General features: G+C 38.4%; 1 protein-coding gene across 8 annotated transcripts in view; it reads right to left on the bottom strand.

The window, feature by feature from the left end:
- Nucleotides 1-15,340, bottom strand: part of EPB41 (erythrocyte membrane protein band 4.1) — a 207,054-nt gene that overhangs the window by 91,143 nt on the left and 100,571 nt on the right. For all 8 annotated transcript variants that reach the window (XM_027864668.1, XM_027864661.1, XM_027864662.1 and 5 more), the window contains exons 4-5: nucleotides 8,548-8,652; nucleotides 2,602-2,644 (exon numbers count right to left, since the gene is read on the bottom strand). In XM_027864668.1, the coding sequence (XP_027720469.1) occupies nucleotides 2,602-2,644; nucleotides 8,548-8,652 (148 nt within the window). The remainder of the gene's footprint in view (nucleotides 1-2,601; nucleotides 2,645-8,547; nucleotides 8,653-15,340) is intronic.

Here is a 15,340-nt window from a genome sequence, read left to right as displayed (position 1 = left end):
GATCTCTACCTCCAAAGAGATCAAAGAAAGTGAAAAAGGACTTACATGTACAAAAAAAAATTTATAGCAGCTCTTTTGGGGGAATGGTTGAACAAATTATAAAATATGAATGTGATGGAATAGTATTACACTGTAAGAAATGATGATTAAAACAACCTTGAGATATCATTTTACATCTACCAGACTGGCTAAAACGATAGAAGGGGAAAGTGACAAATGTTGGAGGGGATGTGGAAAAATTGGGACACTAATTCATTGTTGGTGAAATTGTGAACTGACCCAACCATTTTGGAGAGCAATCTGGAATTACGCCCAAAGAGTTATTAAACTACTTATACCCTTTGACCCAGCCATACCACTACTTGGTCTATTTCCAAAGATAATGACGGAAAAAGGAAAAGAACCCATATGTTCTAAAATGTTTACAGCAGCTCTCTTTGTGATGGCAAAGAACTGGAAATTGCAGGGATGCTATCAATGGGGGAATGGCTGAACAAGCTGTGGTATACGATTGTGATGGAATACTACTGTGCTATAAGAAATGATGAGCTCAATTATTTTAGAAAAACATAGAAAGAGTTGCACGAAATAATGAAGAACAAAATAAGCAGAACCAAGAGAACACTGTATACAGTAACAGCAACACTATCTTAAGAATGACTTTGAATGAATTAGTTATTTATTATAAATATTATTATAAATATCTAAATTAACTATAAAAGGCATATGAAGACGTTATCTATATCCAGAGAAAGAAATGATAAATATGAGTATGTATTGAATAATTTTAAATATACATGCCTATTTGTGTCTACCGGCAGCTTTCTCTATGGTAGGGGGAGGGAAGGGAAAAAAAAAGAAATGTACACAATAATTTTGTTGTATATTTGAAAGAACAGCAAGTTATGCATAGTAGATTTGTAGTTTCATGTTCAATCATCTTTTTATTGTACTATGTTATGGAAATGCTTGTTTCCTTCCACAAATTAAAAATAAAATTTAATTAGAAAAAGATGAAGGGGATGGTTTCAGAAAAACCTGAGAAGCTTTATATGAACTGATACAAAGTGAAATTAGCAGAACCAGAAGAACAATGTATACAGTAACTGCAATATCACAATAAACTGTGAAAGGCTTAGCTACTCTGATCAACACAATGACCAATCACAGTTCCAAAAGACTCTTGATGAAAAATACTATCTTCAGATAGAGCACTAATGAATTCAGAGTGCAGATTGAAAGACATATTTTTCTTGCCTTTTCTAGGGGGAACACTGCTAATGAAGAAATGTTTTTCATGGCTTCATATGTGTAATAAGGGTATTCTTGGCTTCTGGATAAGGGTGAAAGGGATAGGAGGGAGAGAGTTGGGAACTGGAAAAAAAAATAATTTTTTTAAAGGAACAAATGGGCATTTTAAAAAATGCTAAAAATTATAACTTTAAAATTCCCATCTTTGGAGCAACCAATTCTCATCTTTTATTTTGGTTTAATGATATATTTCCAATTTGTTTCCTCAGGAAGTTTTTATGAGTTTAAGTGCTAGAGTCAGGGATTTGTTTTCATTTTTAAAGGAAAAAACAAATACTTTAGATGATTTTCTTAGCAAGAGAACTCTTAATAGCCAAGAAGACACTCTTGCTGGTTATTCCCCTAATCACTGCAAAATATTTCAACTTTCCTTTCTTAATGAGCTCTGCTGAGTAATACTGACATAAATTTATTCTTTAATTGAAAAGGGCTGGAGCAGTGTTTTTCACTGTATGTAATGAAAGTCAAAATGACCCTGAATGACTTTCATTCAGGCTTGAAAAATAAGCTTTTAAACGAAGATCAGGTATGGAGAGGTGCCAGGCCAAAGGAGTGTTTTGCCTACTTAAAATCACAAAAGCAACTGAAAAACACACAAAAATGGAAAATACTTTATCCTAACCATGCAGGGTTTTTTTTTAAAAAAAGGTAAATTAACCTCAGGAAATTGAGATAAATCTTACTATTTGTGAGACTAGATTTAGAGCTGCAAGGAACCTTATAAATTATCTACTCCCAAAACACCCTCATCTTACAGATAAGGAAGCGGAGTCCCAGAATAGTTAAGTGATTTTCCTAATGTCATGTGATAAACACAGACTTCAAATACAGATCCTATAATTTCAAATCTATCACTGTTTTCATAATGCAATTAACAATTCTTTGCACTTCTCAAAAGCTTCATCTAAAATTACCTCATCCAAAATACACTGGACAGAATTACTCATACATTAGAAAATATTTCTGTTGGCCCCCAACTCTTCATTGCATCAAGGAACATGGGCTAATATACTGCTATTCATTTCCTTTTTCAGACCTAGAAATATCTTTAGTGAAAATCCCATGTCTGGGCAAAAGTCGCCTATCTCCATATTTACATCGATCCATCTCTACCTTGCCGTAGCTTCCCACTCATCTTACCCACTATTACGGAACTGTCTACTTTGATGGCTTTGCCTCCTTCTAAAAATGTCACATTAGGGATTATGAAGTTACTCACGATTGGAGAAAATGTGATCTACCAAAAAGATTTAAGAAACACCACTGAGATGGGTAATGATTCCCACTTACCATGAACCTGCTTTTTTATTTCTTTGGCAGGATCCAGCCAAGTCTGTAAAAGAAAAGAATAAAAACAATTCATACAGAATTCTACAGATGTATCACAGCAAATAATAGAAAGTAGAAAGTCAGTTATGTGGAAACACTCAACACTTTCAACCAGAGCTCCCATGTCAAACCTAGAGAAAATAAGAGTATTACCCTTACCCAGGATCAATCTGAAATAATTGCTTCCTCTATAATTCAGGAATAAATACAATGGGGTCAGTTAATTGTTTCTACTTCTTTAGAGTGCAAGCAGCTGTCAATATAAAAGTGGGGTTCCACTCCCATCCCAATTAATGTAATCACAGAAGGCACAGGTACCTTGATTGAATCAAAGGAGAAATAGGTGTGAATAAGTCCTTAATTAATGTGAGAGGATTATAATGCTTAAAGCAATGGATGAAGGCAAATGACACTACATAGGCAACATCTTACGAATGGTTTAAATAATCAAACATCTTCCTGGGACTATACATAAAACTAGTAAGCGGGCCAGCAATTCCTTTCTCTACCCACCTCCCTTGCCTTCCTTGCCACCCTGACATCTCATGTGAGAGACTACATCAGTAACAGACATCAATTTGGGTGAGATCAATAGTCATTAGGACAAAGGCAGCTTCAAGGAGTGTGACCTATGATGGTGGAGAGATGTGCTAACCAAGGACTCAACAAAAACCACCAACCTTCTGAGTAGGGCAGAAAGCCACCCCAAAGGGGAACTTCATGAGGACTCCACAAAGGGAGAGATTGACTTCCAGTACCAGGGGCTATAAATTACCCTTAGCCCCATGTGTTCAACACACACACGCCTCACTACATTTGTTCTTGAAGTTTGTGCTCACCATCCCCATGGATACTGTGTGTATCTGTGGGAGAATGTGGCCTAGACTTTCAAGATGCTCGTTCTTGCAACTACTATTTTGTTATACATATACTATCTTAATAAATACTTTCGCTAAAAACTAATCAAGTCTGGCTGATTATTAACAGGAAGCAAATGGGGCAGGAGGCTTGTGAAGAACCCTTAGGGTTACTCCTAGGATCCAAGGACTAGGAATCTTCATCTCGCTAAAGAGGAAAATTAGGATCAGAGAAATTAAGATGATAATATTTGCCCTAGAGCTAGAAAGAACCTTAGAATCCAACAATCTAATCCAAACCTTTCTTTTACAGATGAGAAAAATGTGGCCAAAAGACATTAAATTACTTGCTCAAGGTAAAACTAGTAGTAAGTAGCAGAAACAGGACTGGAATTCTGTTCCTCTGATTATTCTCTCACTATACCCTATTACCACACAAATAAAATAAGATACATCGGAAGCACTTTGTAAACTATAAAATACTTATTAATTTAGTAAAGGAGAAGGGGAGTTTAGGCCTACTTCAGAATTTTGTTTTTGTTTTTATTTTTTGCTGTTGATACTATTTATGCTTGGATTTTTTTTTCAAGGGGAGGGATAGAAGGGAGAATCCACAAAGTGGCTTTCCCCCTACCAAGGAAAATACTTGCTTCACTCATGAGCAGATGTAATTCCAAGTAGGAATAAAAGCTAAGCAAGCAGCTGTTTAACTCCAATAATTTTGGTTCAAAGTTGCAATAAATCTTTCATGGGGACTATAGAAGTCAGCTACTGATTTCTTTCCCTCTCATCTAGCCAGAGTGATAAAGGCTTCTGCTCTATTATTATGCAAAAAGAGGAAAAAGAAAGTAAGTGTGCCAATTATAATTTGAGGAAAATACAATGCAATTAACTTTTCACCCAGTAAAGAACTGTCTCCAACGAATGTTACAAATAGAACACACATGCAACTTTTAGGCAGGGAGTAAATTACAAACACCAGTACAGTCTTTCATATACCAAAGACGAGGGCCATCTCCTGTCCAGCCATCTTGCTCCTGGAACAGACACCATGACCAGGAGGGCTTAATCCTTTCACCTCTGGCAAAACCAAACTAAGGTAGCCTGTTATCCAGGGTGTCTACAACCAATACTTTCATAGTGGGATGGGAAAGGACAGGGAAGGAAATCTCAGGCAGGACATAATGACAGAAGTGAGTCACCCATTATTTTATGAAAGGTTGCTCCTAGAACTTGGAACATCACTGCACCAGGCTTTGGCCACTTTGTTGCATAGTACTCCTGGATTCATTTTTGCTCCAAACTTCAAAACACTTCAAAGAAGCCAAAGTGAATTATACGGAGGGGCAGGGTCCTGCTTAGGCAAGCTGATTGGTTTTCTTACCATTGATAACAAAAAGACAGTAATTAGCTAGAAATCTGGAAACTTCTATATAGGGAAGATTCTTGGCATAGTATATTCCATTATATAAGGAGTTCCAGAAAACAGGCAGGTGGAAGATAGAAAGTACTGTGCACAGAAGGAGACAAGGCTAAGGCAAAGAAAGCATGTGAATAAAGGGAAAACAGTCTATTTTGACAACAGAAGAACAGAATCAAAAAGGCCACCAGGGAATTTAAATCCAAGTGAGGTGTGGTTTTGAGAGTACTTTAATGACTAAAAGTCACCAGACCCAGATGAACCAGGCCCCAGGGTACTAAAAGAGCTGCTAGACAGGATTGCTGGACTACTCTCCAGATTTTTTTGGAAAACAACAACAAAAAACAATGAGAAAATGGGAGCTGCTACAAGACTTGAGAAAGGAAAATATCACAAAACTTAAAAAGTGGGCGGTCATGTCTCCTCTATTTTATCCTTCTATACTGATATGTATACATGTTCTCTTGCTGATAGAATGTTTTATTTTTGCATTTCTATCCTCAGTGCCTCATACAGTGCCTGGCACACAGCTGGTACCTAATAAATACATGCTAAATGAAGTCATCAAGTGCAAGATGCAGTGATGTCTCAAGTTTTAACCGTTCTATTTACAAGTCACCACCAGCTTAGGATCTGACCTAAGTAAGGCCCAAAGGTTGGGTACTTTAGAATAAGGAAACATTCAATTCAACATTTATCAAGCACCTGCTAGATTCAGAGCAATAATGTCTAGTTAGGTATTAGACATTAAAAATAGCAACCTGCTTGCCCCTAAGAAGCTGATGGTCTGCTAGGGGACACGTGACAACATGTTCACAAGGAAACCTAACATGAGGTATGATGGGCACAAAGGAGAAATCCAAAGTACTCTGGGAAAATCTGAATAGGGACAGAATAATAATACTTTCATCTACAAGGAATAAAAAAAACCCCAACAACTTCACAGAGGAGATAACAACCAAGCTATGCCTCAAAGGTACAAAAGGATACTGAAAAGTAGAGATGAAGAGTAAGTACCATGTAGACAAAGGGGATTCCAGGTGAATGAACAGTGGTAGAAAATGGTATATGGAGTTCAGGCACAGTTACTAATCCAGCTTGGCTGAAACAGAAAGCTTGAAGGAAGTAATGCAAAATCAGGATAAACATTTGGTTGGAGCCAGATGATAAAGGGCCTTAAATACCATATTTTATTTTTCATACAAGAGGCACAGAGGAGCCACTGATGGCTATTGAGAAATGGGGTGATATGATCAGACCTGTGCCTTATGAAGGTTACTTTGGCAGTAGTGTGAAGGATGATGGACTGAAGAATCAAAAGACTGGACACAGGAAAGTAGTCATAGGCTATTTTAATAATACAAAACCAGAGGACCTGACCTAGTGGCATTAATATGGGTGAAAAAAATACAAAAGGACAGATATGAGAGATAGTTCATAGATAAAATCAAAAGGACTTGGCAACAGATTGGAAATGAAGGGCAGGGAGAGAAAGAGAGAAGAGTCAAATAAACCTCTGAAGTTTTCATCTTAGTGATCAGAAGTAAGTAATTAAGTCATAGCTATAAAATGGGAAAGAGGCAGCTTTGGTAATGGACCAATCCAAAAAATGGGAAAAGAAAGAATGGGTGACTTTGTTTCTAAAAAGAAGTTAGGGTTTTCCTTTTTGTTGTTATCAGAATTGAGATCCTATCAAAACAACCATGACTTGCCAAAGAGGTATCTCACAAGAAGCGAGATGTTTTGCAATTTTTATATATTACCTTACATATGTACATATATTTCTAGAGGGGAAATATTTGTCCAATTTGCTTGGACAGTATATTTGAATTTTCAAAGATAGCATGCCGCTCTTGGGAAGGGCTTCCCAAGAGGTAAAGAAGGAAGATCCTAATAATGTAAACTTATATTGAATGCATACTACTTGAAGGTTCTATTCTTTTAGTCCACTAACACTTGCTTACCTGAACACTGAGGATCTGCCCTTTTCTGCTCTCATTTTATAAATTTCATCTTTTGTGCTTATTAGACTTACTATCTTATTTTTTAATTTTCAAAATGAGATATTCACTTTATTATACTTTCTTTTTCTACTCTGTTATTGTATTTGGGGATATTATTTGTCCTCTGATGACTATTTTTGCTGTACCCTGGAAATTCTGGTACCACTGTCTTGTCATTACCATGTCTTTCATATAGTTATTAATAATTTTTGGAGGGGGCTAGGTAATGAGGTTAAGTGACTTGCTCAAGGTCACACAGCCAGTAAGTGTCAAGTGTCTGAGGCTGGATTTGAACTCAGGTCCTTCTGACTCCAGGGCCAGGGTTCTATCCACTGTGCCACCTAGCTGCTCCAAGAAACTTCTATAACCATTAAAACTATGGTTCAAATAACATGATAAATCTTTTAGATATCTTCCCTTTTGATTATCTATTTGTTATTCTTTCTGTTATTGTTTTCTTTCTGTTATTCTTATCTAAAACTGAGAGGGACACAGAAATATCCCACCACTATTGTATTGTATACGTCTGCCTGGAGGCAGTTATCTGGTGCAGTAGATAGTTTTTGGCCTGGAGTCAGGATGACCTAAATGCACAGATGTCTTTCAACATTTACTAGCTATGCTACCTTGGGCAAGTCACTTAATTTCTTTCTCAGTTCTTTCAACTATAAAACAGAGCTCATAATAGCACCTACCTGCTAGAGTTATTGTGGGAAACAAATAAGATAACATTTGTAAAACCCTTAGTACAGTGCCTGGCACATAGTAGGTGCTTAATAAATGCTTATTTCCTTCCTTTCTTTAGACATATAGACATTTGGAACACATAAATTTAATAATGATATTTGTTTGTTGTCTATAGTTCCTTCCAGCATAATGTATGTTGTGAATGTTTGCTTTGTCTGATAGCATAACTGCAACTCCTTACTAGGATCCTACATGCAGGAACACTGAAATTGCCTTATCGCTTGCATATTTTGAAGAGGTTTGTAAGGCCATGAAGATTCATAAAAATGTCTAGTCCTCTATCTTGTTGGTCATGTGACAGGAAATGGTGTGCATGTGTTTAACAGAGATATTGATTCAGGACCTGCCCTTTTAATTCATTCATTCCACAAACATTTATTTATTAAGCACGTACAAGAAACATCACACTGTGATTCGTTAGACAGTTATATAAAGGCAAATGAAGACATGATCCTCAGTCTGAAGGTACTTACACAGTGGAGAAGAGGCAGATACAAGACACACCCAAATAAATATCTCACACTAATTTTGAATTATAAGTGTTTAAGAGAAGTCTAAAGTGCTATGAGATCAGAGAAGAAAGAAGTCACTTCCAATTAAGAAAATCAGGGAAGATTTCATGAAAAAAAATTATGTTTGAAAATATTATGCAGACATTTCCCTTTTAAATTATGATGCACATACCAGTATTTTCATAATAGCAATGAATAGTGATCTTGAGAACAGAAAATGGCTGGGATATTAAAGAAATAAGAAATAATTTCTAAGAATATCATGCCTTATTTGACTTTTGGGAATCAAGCATACATATATTTATACTAAACAATAAATGAAAAAGACAACTTCTAGATATTTTCATATACTGTAGTCATCTGCTTACCTTGGAAGTTGCATTATCCCATATGGCTAGACCAAAGTAGTCCTCTTCCAACAGATTGAGATGTTCACATACTTTTTTTATCAGATCTTGTCCTTTAGCGTGTTTCTACAAACATATAACATTTAAGATGATGTAAAATTCATTTAATTCAACTAATATTTACTGAACTCTCATCATTTTCAAGACATTGTGTTAGGTGCCTTGGGAAGACAGGAAGGCTACCTTTCTAGGTTTTCATGACACTGCTTTCTCCTGAGTCTTTTCTAATCTCTTCTTCTAAGTCTCATTTGCCTGCCATCTCCATCTAGAACATGCCCACTAACCAAGACTGTCCCCCCTGCCCTGTCCTGGCCCTATTCTCTTCTCCCTCTACCATATTTCACTTAGTGATCTCATTGTCCCATGCATTCAAGAATCATCTCTATGCAGATCTATTTATACAGCCCTAACCTCTCTCCACCTCCTATCTTGTGTCCTCAAATGCCTACTGAACATCTCAAATTGTAAGTTCCATAGACATTTCAAACTCCACACTTCTACAACATAACTCATTATTTTTCCTCCCTTCTCAACCAAACTTCCTTATTACCATCACTTCCCAATCACACAAGCCCACAACACAGTTGTTATCTTCAATTCATTATTCTCTCTCACTTGCCATATTCAATCTGTTGCTAAGTCTTATTTGTTTCTACCCTCATAATATCTCTCAGTTATGAGGCAGGCACAGCAGAGAGAGTTCTAGACCTGGAGTCAGGAAAACACAAGTTTTACTTTAGATACTTACTAGCTATGTAATCCTAGACAAGTTACTTAACCTCTGTCTCTCTTAGTAAAATGGAGATAATAGTATAATAGCACCTACCTGCCAGGGTTGCTGTGAGGATAAAAGGAGGTAATATTTGTAAAGTGCTTTGCAAATCATAAAGTGCCATATAACTGCTATCATCATCATCATCATTATGTTCCCTTCTCTCCACTCAGATACCCACCTAGGGTGGTGCTTCAGACCTTCATCATCTCTCACTCAGACTACTACAACAGCCTTCTAAGTGGTCTCCCTGCCTCAATTTTCTCCCCATTCCAATCCATCCTTCATTCATCTGCCAAAATGATTTTTCGACAGTGCAGATCTGACCATGTCACCTAGAAGAAACGCTGGTGGCTCCCTATTACCTTCATAATCAATATAAAATCCTTTGCTGGTTTTTAAAGCCCTTTGACACCTGGCCCCTTCCCATCTTTCCAATCGTCTTCCTCTTTATTGCCCCCCTTCCTGGTCTTCTTGCTGTTCATTCAACACGACACTCCATCTCTCAGCTCCTGGCCTTTTCACTGGCTATCCTCCAGGCCTAGAATGCTCTGCCTCCTCAACTCTTCCTCCTGGCTTCCCTCGATTCCTTCAAGACTCTGGTCAAATTCTATTTTTGGCAAGAAGCCTTTCCAAGTTTCCCTCCCCCAACCCATTGCCAGTGCCTTCCCTCTAAGAATACCTCCCACTGACCCTCTATGTATCTTAATGTATATAGCCCTTTGCAAGTTGTGTCCCTCATTAAAATGTAAGCTTCCTGAAGTCAGGGACAATATTTTTTGCTCTTTTCTGTATCACCTTAGCACAGTGCCTAGCACATAGAAAGTATTTAATAAATGCCTGTTGTTGATGACAGTGACATTGTCCTTGTTCTGAAAGACTAGGAGCTAGCTCCTCTAGGACTAAGGAACAGTCCAACCAGGCTCTGCCCTAGTCAGACAAACACTGGAACATTTTGTTGTTAGCCCACCATCTTTCTTTCCAGTCACCCAGGTTTGCATCATTGGTGGCAATATCAATTCTGCACTCTCACTCAACCTAAATATCCTATTAGCTGTTAGAGCTTGTTGTTTCTATCTCTACAACTTTCCTCCCTTAACTCCACTAACACACACAGCATGTAGATCAGGCCCTCAATACCTCTTGCCTGAAGTATTACAATAGCCTCCGAATGTTTTGTCTTGGAATCTTTGGTTTTATTCAAGACTCAGCTCAAGCCTAGTGTCTTCCAACCCAAGATTACCTTGTGTCTGTTTTATATGTTTCTACACAGGTGTGTTTCATCTTCCTTGGTAGAATATAAGCTTCTTGAAGGTAGGGCCTGATTTGCTTTTGTCTTTGTATCTCCAGCACCTTTCATAATTCCTGTTATATGGTGGGTGCTTAAGAAATACTAGTGACTAATTTTAAAGCTTGAAAGCATCTAGCGGAGGGCATCCAGAATGGGGAAGGAATGAAAGACCAGGCCACCAGAGTATGAGCTGCAGGTACCAGGGATGTTTTATCTGAAAAGAGAAGACTTGGGGGGGGGGGGTTGTGGAGGGGTATGATGACTAACATCAAAAATCTGAAGAGCTGTTATATGGAAAAAGGATTTGTTTTCCTCTGTTCAGACCCAGAGGGCAGAACTAAGGTAGAAATTGCAAAGAAACCAACCTAGGCCTAAGGAAAAACTTAACAGAAGCACGAAAAAGTAGAATTGACTGCCTGAAGAGGTAGTGGTTTCCCACACATTGAAGTTTTTTAAGCAAAGGTCAGATGACCACTTGTCAGGCATGCTACAGAATTCTCATTCAGATACAGGTTGAAATAAATGGCCACTAAAGTTCCTTCCAACTAAAATTATATCATTATGGGATAAAGCTTATAACCTAATAGAGAAAATAAAAAGCACACAAATCAGTACGCTACAAGGCAGAACACAGATGCCTTAAAAGAGAACAGAACAAAGTGATATATAGAGTCACAGGATGGGAGAATCATATTCAGATGTGGAGAGAAAGAGATTAATTAAGTCAAAAATTATTTATTAAGCACCCACTAAGTGGCAGACACTGTGCAAACTGCTGGAGATACAAAGGCCTAAAACAAAGTGGAAAAACAAACAAACAAACCAGTCCCTGCTCTCAAAGAGCTCACAATCTGCTTGTTTCACAAGCAAACAACTATGTACAAACAAGATATATACAGGATAAATTGGAGACAATCAAAGAGGGAAGGTACTAAGATTAAGGTGGGCTGAGAAAGGCTTCTTGCAGGAGGTGGAACTTTAGCGGAGAAGGGGGCCAGGGAAACCAGGGTCAGAAAAGGCTTCATGAAATTTGAGGTTGACGTTGAAGGATGGATAGGATAGATGGAAATAACAGGCAGAGGGCATGGGATGGACATTCCAGGCAGAATGAAAAAGGTGCACAACTGGCACACTGCCTCTACATTTAGCACCAAGTAATAATTTTTTCACTTGGTAATATCTGTTACTTCTTAATATTAACATAGCTAACCCAGGACACAGATGGAAAACCCAAGCTCCATGTCACGTCACTATAAATGACTGTGCACAGCTGGCACAGAGTGACTCAGGAGTAGTGCCAGAATTAGAGAGTGTGGCTGTCTATAATGCAAAGGAGATTTTATCTCCTACCACTGTCCCTTCAGTGCATAATTTCCCTCAGCCAGCTATGGGCTACTGTCTGTGCAGCCACTGAATTAATTGGAAGCAGCTGTCTACATTGACAGCTAATTGTGGGTGCTGAGATTCAGACTCTCTATTATCCATTATCCCAGAAAAAAATGACTCACGGTGCTGAGGCAGATTCTTAGCAATTTTCTTCAACAACAGGCCAAATTCAACATGACATGCAGATATGACCTATCTGAATGGCTTTTCACAGGGATTTTACAAGGTACTGTCTTAATGGTCTTTACCTAGGCTATTATACTGTAACTGATCATCTGACTAATCAGCAGTATCAGAAGCAATACTCAAACTGGGTTAAGCACCTGCTTTTTGAAGCCCACTTGTAAAATAGTACAATATGGTTAACAATAAATCACCTTAAGTGTTCTGTTACATGGAATGGTTCTCTGGGAGGTGGGAGAAGAAAGGATACAGGGGAAATTCAGGTGATATAAAAATAAAAAATGTCAATTTTTTAAAAACAATAATCTCAGAAAGATGCATTTTAAATGTAAATATTAAATTACCAAAGTTATTATTCTCAGTTAGAATCAAAGAGATTTTGTATTGGCCAATGAGTCAGATAACCTGAGTTTTGGTCCTAGCTCTGCTATTAATTCTGATTCTGAACAAAACATATAACCTTTTTAGCTTCGATCTCTGCAACTGTAAGATGAGGGGGTTAGATTAGATGATTTCTTTAGTCAATCTACAAACTCCATTAACTTCGCTGAAAAAATTCTCCCTTCAATCCTGATGAGGTGATTTCTACAGGAACTCTTTACCAAGAGAAATAATTTTGAACATACATATGTATGTTCTTATTTCAATGGTCCAGTTCACTTTCTGACTATTAATTCAAACCTCCATTAACCTTATCCTCCGACGGTTCTTGTTGGCGTGGAGAAGACCCTGGGCTCTAGAGGACTATACAAGTCACAGGTCCTACCGAGGACCAGCAAGCGTAGGCTTGGACTTTCCTTCAGTGCCTGGGATCTTCTTATCTTGGAATATTCCTCTACCATGAGGGTCCCTTTTCTCCTTAGTGAATTCCTCCCAGGGCCTCCGTTCAGAGAAGGGGCCCAGGCTGGCCTTCATTCATTTCCCTCTCCTGGCTCTGCTTCCTGACATCATGGACTTCAACACCATGCTCCCCTGTAAGAGTATCCTCCTCCATCAACACCACCACTATTCTTTTCCTGTTTCCTTTGGTGTACTATCTTTCCCCACTAGAACAGAAACTCCTTTTGCTACTACTTGTATCCCCATCACTTAGGACAGTGCTTGGCACACAGAAGGCACTTAATAAGTGATTATTGCTGACCTGCTTGGTTGCCTGGTAACAAATTTTTTTTTCAGGTACAACTCATGTTGTACAAGTCCAACAAATTATTTCAACCCTCTGAATCCTCAGCTGTAAAATGAGAGGGTTGGACAAGATGATCTTTAAAGTTCCTTCTAGGCATAACCTTACGATCATATGCTCTACTAAGGCAAGGATAGGCTACAGTCTACCCTGTGGGGTGGGAGTACCCACACCAATTAAATCATAGATCCTTGAAGTACTGAGACAAATAAAGTGATACATTTGGATGCTAATTTATTTTTGGCCTTCACAGAGTTAGAAGATTTAGTCTTATCATTTTCTCCCATTATCTATATTTTCACTCTGTTTCAAGGATTACTATAACCAAAAATGTTAGCCACTTTCTGGTGATGAGATTAGCTAGACTGGTCAGCATGGTTTTCATGGTTTTTCACTGAACTCAAACTTAGTCTTTCCAATTTTGGTAGTACTGGTCAGAGTGGGTGCTCCCACCGAAAGAGCTAGTAAGAACCCAGAGTCATGTCCATACCATAATTAAGAATCAAAGTAAGATGTTGGGGAAGGATTCACAGGTGACATGGAGGGATAACAAGGCCACAAATGTAGAGCTGGAAGTGCCTTCTCAGATCATCTAGTCCAACTCTCTCATTTTTACAAATAAGTAAAGGAAAACTAAGGATCACACAGAGGTGAAGTGACTTGCCCCAAAGTTATGGAGCCCAGGTCCCCACATGTTCCACTATGCTGTACCACCTCCAGGTTATCTACACTAGAGACAGAGTGGCCATGAAAGTAAATAATTTCATTCTTGAGAGTTTCAACCTTGGGAAGGTCATCTACAGTCGATCTCTCCATGCCATTTCCACTCACTCTTTTGCCTTCCAACCTCAGTGTTCAATGAAAACTTCTCTCTCCAAAGTTACCAATGATCTTTTAACTACCAAATCTAATGGCTTTTGCTCATCCTCTTTGACCTCTCTTCAGCCTGTAACACTACCAGGTTTTTGTGACACTGCTCTCTCCTGATTCTCCTCTTACCTTTCTGGTTATATCTTCTTTGTCTCCTTTGCTAGATCTTCATCCACATCAAACATGCTAACCATGAGTGTCCTCCAAAGCTCTGTTTTGGGCCCTCTGTATTATTTACTTTGTGATTTCTTCAGCTCCATGGCTTCAATTACTATCTCTATGAAGATGTCTCTCAGATCTACCAGTTCAGCCCTAACCTCTCTCCGAACTTCCAGTCTCACATCTCCAACTCCCTATTAGATATCTCCAAATGGATGTTCCATAGACATCTTAAACTCAACATATCCAAAACTGAACTCATTATCCTTCTCCCCTAAACCATCCCCTCTTTATAACTTCTTGATTATTGTCAAGGGCACCAATATCCTTCTAGTCACCCAGGCTGGCAATCCTGGTATAAGCCCTCATTAGCCTCATGCCTAGACTATAACAATAGCCTGCTGGTTGGATTTTCTGCTTCAAGTCTCTCCCCACTCTAATCCATCCTCCATTAAGTTGTCAAAGTGATCTTCCTAAAGTGCATGTCTGACCATATCAACTCCCTCGCCCCCTCCCCATTCAATCGATACCAGTAGCTCCCTATTACCTCCAACGTGAAATACATAAGCCCTTCCTAGCCTGGTCCCTTCCTATATTTTCTGTCTCCTTACACCTCACCTCCTCCACATACTCTTTGGTCCAGTGACACTGAACCACTTGTAGTTCCTCATACATGACACTCTGTCTCCCAATCCAAGAATTTTCATTTTTGAATGAATATGTACATTCAACACCACTGCTGAAGCAGTTAGTTAATATGGATAGATTGCTGGACCTGGAAGCAGGAAGACCTGATTCCAAATCTTGCCTCAGATATTTACTGGCTGTGTGACTCTAAACAAGTCACTTAAAAGTCTCTCGGCCTGTAAAACAGAGATACTAATAGCACCTACTTCACAGTGTTGTTGTG

The sequence above is a fragment of the Vombatus ursinus genome, unplaced genomic scaffold (genome assembly GCF_900497805.2).
Source record: "Vombatus ursinus unplaced genomic scaffold, bare-nosed wombat genome assembly UNPS02014775.1, whole genome shotgun sequence".
Taxonomy (NCBI): domain Eukaryota; kingdom Metazoa; phylum Chordata; class Mammalia; order Diprotodontia; family Vombatidae; genus Vombatus; species Vombatus ursinus.
The sequence above is the reverse complement of the archived record's forward strand: the minus strand, read 5'-3'. Positions and strand labels throughout refer to the sequence as shown.